The sequence below is a fragment of the Falco peregrinus genome, chromosome 12, assembly GCF_023634155.1.
Source record: "Falco peregrinus isolate bFalPer1 chromosome 12, bFalPer1.pri, whole genome shotgun sequence".
In the NCBI taxonomy this organism is placed as follows: domain Eukaryota; kingdom Metazoa; phylum Chordata; class Aves; order Falconiformes; family Falconidae; genus Falco; species Falco peregrinus.
Genome location: NC_073732.1, coordinates 1,514,630 through 1,523,743, shown reverse-complemented (window position 1 = coordinate 1,523,743; position 9,114 = coordinate 1,514,630). Strand labels below are relative to the sequence as shown.

The 9,114-nt window shown below is 57.9% G+C and overlaps 1 protein-coding gene across 1 annotated transcript; it reads right to left on the bottom strand.

Moving 5' to 3' along the window:
• Nucleotides 1-1,332: 1,332 nt before the first annotated feature.
• Nucleotides 1,333-8,525, bottom strand: CFAP410 (cilia and flagella associated protein 410). The gene is made up of 7 exons (XM_055817482.1): nucleotides 8,380-8,525; nucleotides 7,312-7,330; nucleotides 6,593-6,639; nucleotides 5,560-5,789; nucleotides 4,761-4,932; nucleotides 4,022-4,115; nucleotides 1,333-2,413 (listed from the first exon to the last, which is right to left on the bottom strand). Exons 1-7 carry the CDS (start codon nucleotides 8,508-8,510, stop codon nucleotides 2,288-2,290), a joined length of 819 nt encoding a protein of 272 aa, XP_055673457.1. The 5' UTR covers nucleotides 8,511-8,525; the 3' UTR covers nucleotides 1,333-2,287.
• Nucleotides 8,526-9,114: the final 589 nt, after the last annotated feature.

The window sequence follows — 9,114 nt, the reverse complement described above, 5'->3', positions numbered from 1 at the left end:
CTGCAGGGGGGCAACCACCCTGTGTGCTGCTAGAACGAGCAGTAGGGGATGCGGTGACGGTGCACCCAGGCACGGCCAGCCCAGCCCCGGCTGCCCCCCGGCCCTGAGGAGAGGCAGAGCAAAAAAGCTATGAGCATCTTCAGCGAAAGGCAGGCTGCCAGGCCCCCAGAGGGAAGAGGCCAGCTCCCCCCGGGCTGTTCCGAGGGTGTGTGGGATCAGGGTCACCCTGCGAGGAGCAGTCGGGAGCACCCAGGGCAGCTCACCCGGCCCCAGGAGCACCCGCACCAGCCAAGCGTGACAAGCGCAGCACGTAGGCAGCGAGCTCTGCTCGGGGACAGTCGTGCAGTCAGGGATTAACAGCCAGAGTTCTCCAGCGCGGAGGGGAGGAACGGTGCCAGAGCAGCCTCAGGCCACGGCAGTTGCTCCATTAGCTGCCCTGATGACAAGCCATGACACTTGCTTTGATCACTCTCCTCCCAGCAAAGCTGGGGGGTCTGGCTCCCCTGTCCCCTGACACAGACAGGCGCGACTACTGCCACCGAGCAGGCTGTCGAGGCAGCCTGGGAGAGGACGTGCCCTCAGCACAAGGGCAAGATGCAAACAAGATGACGGGTATGTCTCTCAGGCCCTGGCTGTCAAGGAAAGTCTGGTACATTATAAATCACACTGGCTATTTAAACGCAGCTGGGTTTAATGCAGAAGGCAAGAACTAGGTCATTTGAGGAGTTAAAGGCATCAGCAATCTTCATCCAAGTGACGAGGGTCAAACTGTGCCCCTTCCCACCAAGGTCAAGTAAACAGGCCTGTGGACACAGGCTGTCACCATCCCCGAGGAGCGTTCCTCACAGCAGCATGACCCGGCGCACGGGTGCTCGGACCCCCGTACAAACTGGGATAGCAGGGATGCGGACACGCCACCCCACCTCACACAGGGCCGGGGTCTGCAGCTGAGCGGCACAGAGGGGCCGCGTCCTGTGCCTCGGAGGCCACTGCCCTGCCTGGGTGGGCTCTGTGCCTCTGCCATGAGCAAGTGAGCTTTGCCCGCTGCCTCTTTTGCTTCCTGCACTCGGCGGGGACTTGTGGCCGCAAGGTTCCCAAATAGCACAGTCCCTTTGAAAAGCAGCCCCTGCAGCAGCTCGGTGCAGAATCAACCAGCGCTGGGGGCGAGCGAGCCCTTTGACGGGTCCAGTGAAGCGGGAAGACGCAGGGGCCCACAGCGCTGCTCCTGCTCCGCAGGGCTAACAATGCAAGCCATGAACCAGACATAATGGAGCAATGCCCAGAGTCAGTTGTTCTCGCTATGTTTGCTGAACCCCAGCCACAGCTTACACGTCCGAGAGGGATAATTGGTTTTATTTGGTATGTCACAACATTTTCATTTGTATTTAGCGGCTCTACAAAATCTTAGTAAATGCAGCTTTTTCAGTTACACAGAAATGCCACCCTCGATGCCTGCGCAAACCTGACAGTAACGCTTGGCTTGTTTTCTCCTAAAAACGCACAGGGGCGTTTTATTCTAACGTTGTTTCCTTAAGATGCCTACAGGGGCATGTGGGGGTGAGAGTACAGCTGAGCATTCAGGATCTAGGAGAGAGTCATTTGTTTCACCTAGGCTGCACCGAGCTTTTCTTTGGTCCGCCTGACCGCCAAGTCAGGTGCTACATGCACTAACAAGCACCAGAAGTCATGAGTTGAATGTAAATTAGGAATTTGACATTGACCTTCACAATCTGCACCAGACAGTTCTGGGTGATCATTTCAGGCAGCATCTCCCCGACAGACTTCACAAAACAAACTCTGTGGTAGAAACTGCCTTCAGAGCCTGCAAACACACAGGGGCTGGCTGCTGGTTAGTCTGACAGGGAGCCACTGACAAGCAGTGACCTTTCTAGCTGGCAGCAGGCTTGGCCAAGCCCCCTTCGATCGCGCAGCACAGCAGCACCTCTCACTGCGGCCCCGCTCGCTTTTGCTTTGCTGATTTACCGGCAGCTCCCATCAAACAGCCCCAGTGACATGAGACACAAACGTTAACTGAGCCTGTTACACAAGCAGGAAAGCTCCCGCAAGCCAGGTCAGGTGCTGCCCGCCCCAGTGTGACATACACAGCTGGGGGTGATGTCGGGAGCTACGGGGCAGGGGCAGCCAGCAGCACCCCGTTCCAGCCCCTCCGCAGGGGAAACACAGCGGGAAACACGGAGGCTTTGGCTGCAGCCAGGCATGTGTGGGCAGAATGGCGCTGCGGGGCTGGGGCTGGCTGGTGCTCCAGGGAGGTTTGTAATGGGCACTGTCACTCCTCCTGCAGCTCCTTCTTCCGAAACGCCTGCAGTCTCCTCCCCACCGTCTGCTGGACTATCTCCAGACCCTCCGTGTCCAGTTCCTTCATGAGAAGCAGGATGGCATTCAGGACATTGTTCTGTCGGGACGAGAAAGACAATGCTTTACACAAGCATGTTAACACCAGCCCAGAAAAAGACACTTGATTTTCAAAGTTGCTCTTTCTAGGAACACCACCACCACCACAGCCGGCCATTTGCAACAGCCACCTGCAGCTACAGGGACAGAACAACCAAGCCCTCGGGGCAAACACCGACAGAGACGTGTTGGGAGGTGAACTGGAATGCAGGACAAACCCATCCGCCCAGTCCTGCACTGACTGCCCACATGCCTCTGGCTCCCCGCCACCCTCCCAACGGGCTTCTGTGAGGAAAGGCGCACACAAGAGTGCAAGAGCAGCCGCCCTCTCTCTCCAGCGTGACTACATGTAGGATGGGAAAGGACAGGAACCTTCTGATCTGAGGAATAAGAAGAGCCTGTAGAATTGTGAAAGCGTGAGCTGGGAGGAACGCTTGAAGGCCTTCAGCCCAGCCCCCGCACCGACACAGGACTACTGCCAGCACCAGACCATGGCTCTGTCAAACCATGTCTTGCAAAACTCCAGGGAGACATTCTGCAGCCTCCTAAATAACTGTACTTCTAGGGAAAATATTTTTTCTAACATCCAACATGAACCTCCCCTGCTGCAATCTGTGGCCATTTCCCCTTTAATGTTTTCTTTTCCTGAAGGCCAAAGCCCGTGGGTACTACTCGTGATGCTGCAAAGTGATTCACTCAAGTGTTCACTCATAAAACGTGAACAGAGATCGCAGGCAACTAACATCAGAATGAGGCAGAACGTGGTCTAGATCTCACTTTGGCCTCCCTGCACCAATTGAAGTGATGGCGCTCAGCCCAACAGACAGCAATTCCCAGCTGAACAACCAAGATCCATGAAGTTCATCCAAGGCTACACCACGGAAGGGGCTGAGGAACCACCTAAGCTCTCAATGAAGCAACCTCCCCCTAGGCCGACAGTCTGCCAGCTGCATTTCAGCTGCTGCCCATCCAGCACGTGTTCCTAGCACAACCCCAGGGAAGGGGCACACGTGAGCTTGTGTGCAGACAGACCAAGAGGACAAACTCCACTGGGCTTTCTTTATATTGCATGATGTCTTAAAGATAGAAGAGAATGGAGTATTTTCAGTTGGAATGGACCTACAAAGATCACCTAGTCCAACTGATGACCTGTCTGCTTCAGGGCTGACCAAAAGTTAAAGCATATTAAGGGCATTGTCCAAATGCTTCTTGAACACGTGACAGGCTTGGGACATGTCTACAGGGTGTGACCACCCTCCTGGTGAAGAAATGCTTCCTAATGTCCAGTCTGAACCTCCCGGGCACAGCTTTGAGCCATTCCTGTGTGTCCTGTCACCGGATCCCAGGGAGGAGAGCTCAGCACCTCCCTCTCCGTGTCCCCTCCTCAGGAAGCTGCAGACAGCAATGAGGTTGCCCCTCAGCCTCCTTTCCCCCTGAAATTAGACAAGCCCAGGTCCCTCGGCCACTCCTCACAGGACACACCTTCCAGCCCTGTCCCCAGCTTGCTGCCCTCCTCCAGACGCGTTCAAGCACCTGAACATCCTTCTGAAATGGGGGGGCCCAGAGCTGCACACAATGAAAAGCAATTTGGTCTTTAAAAGATACTCACTCTCTTCTTGCAGCTGCAGTCTGTCCCTCGAGGTGAAAAGGAGGAAAATTTATCCCTGGGAACAGGCTTCATACCAAGCTCCTCTCGAATTTTGCTAAGAAGGGGAAGAAGAGCAAACGTTATTATGACCAGCTGGGAGAACCTCACACTGCCAGGTGAGCCCTTTCTAATCATGGGCAACCACGCAAGAAATATCCAGCTGAAGGACTCAAGGCACATCTATTCACACACCACAACACCCCAAGCAAAATTCCCACGTGAAGCAAGAACCTCACAGCTATAAAATATAAATGAGGATGCCGCCACAAGGAGTCTGCTTGCACCCCCACCTGGGGCAACAGGCTCCCGTGCCTGACACTAGCTGGGACTGCAGACTGTGTGACAGTGCACTGGAACAACACATGCCACAGCGCTGACATGCGCCAAAGCGTGTCGCAGAAGCAGAGACAAGCAGGAATGGACTGGGGCTCACGCTTCAGAGAGGATCCATCTCTGTCCGCACATGCAGCTGACACTCGAGAGTAAGTACCCACCTACAGAAGAGCCTGTTTTGCAGATACAGAACCAGACCCACAAGTGCTATTAAACCAGCACAGCTCCACCACGGTAACTGGAACAACAGGAATCTGTGCCAGCCGCAGGCCTGGCCCACGGAGTATCAGGGTTGGCTGGCAGGGTCCTTTCATGCCACATGCGAGTTCAGCCCAGAAATCCTAACAGCTCACGAGCAAGCCCTCACTTTGTCTCCTCCAGACTGAAGTTCAGCAGTTCACTCTCAGTCTCTGTTGTGGATTCAGCAGCACTAGATACAGTGGACTCAGGGCAGCCGTTTTCCACATTCCTCCTAGCTGGTGGGGCCGTGATCTCCTCACCATCAACCAGGGCCTGGGACAGTTCTTCCTCTGTCACAGCTGCAAAAACCAAAACAAAAGCCTGCTGCAACAAGCTCCAGCAGCCCAGGAACACAGCAGCTGTAACAGGGCAGGTACTGCTGCTACAGTCACTGGGGTCTGGGCCAAAAAGTGTCCTTTGTACTGGCCTTTTGCTTTCGTCGTCCTCCTGCAGTAAAACCCGCAAAGGAGGACACTGGCAGCTGTCACCCATCTCACAAAGTCAGAAAGGTATCAGGGAGGGACGCAAACATGCTTTGTTATCTCTTGTCTCTGGAGAAGGCTCCAAAAGCTACCAAATTACTGCTACCAGATGGAAAAGCTTCTTTTTTTTTTTTTTAATGACAGCAGATCCAATTACAGAATCTTTGTTTTGCCACAGCAAAGAGTTCTAAAAAACCACTAATTAGTGGCACCATCTCCGCTACAATGAGGCTTTTAGTCCTGCTGGTGTTAACTCTGGCGCTGCAGGGAAGGGAAAGGAGAAAACAGAAGCGGTGGATCTTGCAGAAGGGATGCTCAACCTCTAACACATCCTGACTCAAGGAAGAGTCAAAGGATGCCTTAAAGAGAGGAACCAACACGTTACCGGTTTCCACGTCGCCCTGCCTGTAGCTTGGGGTTGTCCCTTTACCTGCAAGCACCCACCTTGGTTATCAAGCTTCTGCAGGCTGGGTAGGTTACGCAGCACCGTCATTCGGTAGCGGTGGGGGTCTGACCCACAACAGGGATTTTCAGACAGCCACAGGACCCTCAGCCGGGGTAGGTTTTTGAGGTAGAAGAGCTCATTTAGGCTTGTAATGTTGTTCTTCCTCAGATAGAGTTCACTCAGATTCTGGCACTGATTCAGTGGCTCGAGGTCTGAGATGCCATTCACGCTGAAGAGAGACAGTAGGGTCAGAGACCAGCAAGCCCACCCCTCCCTCGCTGTACTGTTTAGGTGGCAGCACAGCCCCTGTAGCGCAGTGGCTTTCCAGCCCCCTTTCCTGCAACAGTTTCACTGAGGAGTCTCATCGTGGCACCTCACCGTGCCACAGCATGGCAACAGACATTCAGTGGGCTTATAGCATTTCATTGTTTTAAACAGGGGAAAGAATTAAAAAAGCAGGCTCTCCTCTCTCCTGATGATGAACAGCCTCTGCTTCCCCCTAACACCTGTCGCACCCGCACACGTTTCTGTAGCAGTTCCTCAGACTCGCTGAAGGAGAACCCATATAAGATTCCCAAGCGAAAAAGCTCAGATTCACAGACAGCACTGGGTCCGTGGGATCCCCAGCGTAGGTGAACGATGGGTGTGTTAGGGGGAGGCTTACAGAAATTAAAAGCTCTGTGAGGTCCATGAAGCACTTCAACAAGCATTCTGCAAACGGGCCCCATGCAGAGGCCCAGAAGATCCCCATCCAAACTACGGAATAGGACTTGGGGAGCAACAATCCTAAGAGGTTTATAACACTTCTCAAAACAGAGATTATTTTCTTGAGCAGCAAAGGGAAACGTGCATAGGAACCAGCAGAAGAATAATCATTTCTGCATCTCTGCTGCTTGAGAAATCAGGCATGAAGAGCCAGGCAGCTCAGATGCACAAGCACAGAAAAGTGGTAAGAAACCAAGGGACAAGGCACAGCCCCACGAGAAAGGCCATTTCCCCTGCCCTCTCCAAAGCTGGCAGTCTGTCATTCACCTGAACGTGATCACCTCAATGTTGGGCAAATCCCGGCATATCGATATCTGTGCAGGAAGAGACAGAAACAGCAATTTGACACTCCCAGAAAACAAATACAAATAAAAGCAATTTAAAATCACACACAAGGAAGATAAAAGCAAAACAGCAGTTTGGGTTTGCTTGAGTCTAACCCAAGCTTAACACCACCAGAGAGATTTGTTGCCATGGTCAGTGCAGAGTCAGCAGCTCCTCCACCCTCTCTGCCCAGCAGTGGAAGCGCAGACACCAGCATCACGTTGCTCTTCTGCTCCAGCAACTCCGCAGTCTCTGTGCTGGTTTTCCAGCCACCAGACACAGGAGAGGATCCCTCCTACGCCAGACAGCCCTCTCCTAACAAGGGCACGTCATCCAAAGTCCCGAACAAATGACGCAGGACTCAGGATCCCACTCTCTGGGGGTCTGCACAGGACCTCAGAGTGGAATTTTCCAAGTGCTCTCTCGAAACACCACCAATCGTTTTTATTTCTTTTTTTTTCCTATGAGATGCTGATCAATTCTGAAAAGCACTGCAGCTCACTGGCACCGGGCCAGCCCAAACCCAGGCCTGCGCCCTCCTCAGCGCCCTGTCAACCCCATCCTCTCCCCACACCGGCTGCTGGCTCAGGCTTCCCTCCGGCGGGGTGCGGGCTGGGGTCCACCACGGCCGCCCAGGCCCGGGAGCGCTGCGCCGTACTTACATCAGTCAGGTGGCTGCCCCTGCGGGAGGAGAGCAGGGGTCACCGGCGGCACGGCAGGGCCCAGCCCCCACCTGCTGCCCCCAGGCCTGGGCTGCACAGCCCCGGCCCAGCCCCACCACTGGCCTCCTTGTTCACCCCTTCGCAGGCCGCCTGCCCCCCCATCCCTGCCTGCCCCCCAGCCCTGCCTGCCTCATTACCCCATCCCTGCCTGCCCCCCATCCCTGCCTGCCCCCCCTACCCCATCCCTGCCTGCCCCCCATCCCTGCCTGCCCCCCCATCCCTGCCTGCCTCCCTACCCCCATCCCTGCCTGCCTCCCTACCCCATCCCTGCCTGCCCCCCATCCCTGCCTGCCTCCCTACCCCAGCCCTGCCTGCCTCCCTACCCCAGCCCTGCCTGCCTCCCTACCCCAGCCCTGCCTGCCCCCCATCCCTGCCTGCCCCCCTACCCCATCCCTGCCTGCCCCCCATCCCTGCCTGCCTCCCTACCCCAGCCCTGCCTGCCTCCCTACCCCAGCCCTGCCTGCCCCCCATCCCTGCCTGCCTCCCTACCCCAGCCCTGCCTGCCTCCCTACCCCAGCCCTGCCTGCCCCCCATCCCTGCCTGCCCCCCCATCCCTGCCTGCCTCCCTACCCCAGCCCTGCCTGCCCCCCAGCCCTGCCTGCCCCCCAGCCCTGCCTGCCCCCCAGCCCTGCCTGCCCCCCCATCCCTGCCTGCCCCCCTACCCCAGCCCTGCCTGCCCCCCCAGCCCTGCCTGCCCCCCCAGCCCAGCCCTGCCTGCCCCCCCCAGCCCTGCCTGCCCCCCAGCCCTGCCTGCCCCCCTACCCCAGCCCTGCCTGCCCCCCAGCCCTGCCTGCCCCCCCCAGCCCTGCCTGCCCCCCCAGCCCTGCCTGCCCCCCCCCGCCCTGCCTCCCTACCCCAGCCCTGCCCGTCACCCCCCGTGCCCCCCAGCCCTGCCTGCTCCCTGTGGCCCAGGCCTGCCCGTCTCCCCGGGCCGGCTGCCGCCGCGGGCCCGACTGCGCGTCCCGGCCCGCCTCCCGCCCGGCCCCGGACCCCCCCGCCGGCGCCCACCAGCAGTTGAGGCGGCGGACGCCATCGAGCGCGGCCGCCTTGGCCCGCGCCAGCACGGCCGCCCGCGTCAGCCTCATGGCCGGGCCGGGCCGGGCCGCGGCGCCGCCGCCATCGCCAGGGGCGGGACCCATCCCCCGCGTAGGCTCCTCCCGGCCGGGGCGGGACGGGCCTTGGCACCGGGGCCCCGCGGGGCACTGGCCGGCCTCTCACCCGCAGCCTGGGCTGGGGGCCGGGCAGGGCAGGGGAGGCCGGGGGCCGGGGAGGCCGGGAAGGGCAGGCCGGGCAGGCCGGGGGCCGGGCAGGGCAGGCCGGGCCGGGCAGGGTAGGGTAGGGTAGGCTGGGCTGCGCAGGGCAGGGCTGGGCAGGGCCGAGGAGGCCGGGCAGGGCAGGCCGGGCCGGGTAGGACAGGCCGGGCCGGGGCAGGGCAGGCCGGGCTGGGCAGGGCCGGGCAGGGCAGGGCAGGGCCGGGGCAGTTCTCCTCCGGTACCCGGCTGTGCTCGGGCTGTGGCCGCTGGGGCTGCCCGCAGCAGCTGGCTGCCCTGCAGCCCCCTGAGGCACAGTTTTACTTAATTACTTAATAGTTACGTGCAAATTGTATTACTAATTTCATTGCATGTTAATTAGGGAATATTGCGTACATATAGCTACACATTTACAGTATATATATTTATATCTAACTTTACACATGAGTATATATACCTGTGCACACATAGAATACATATATACCCCACTATA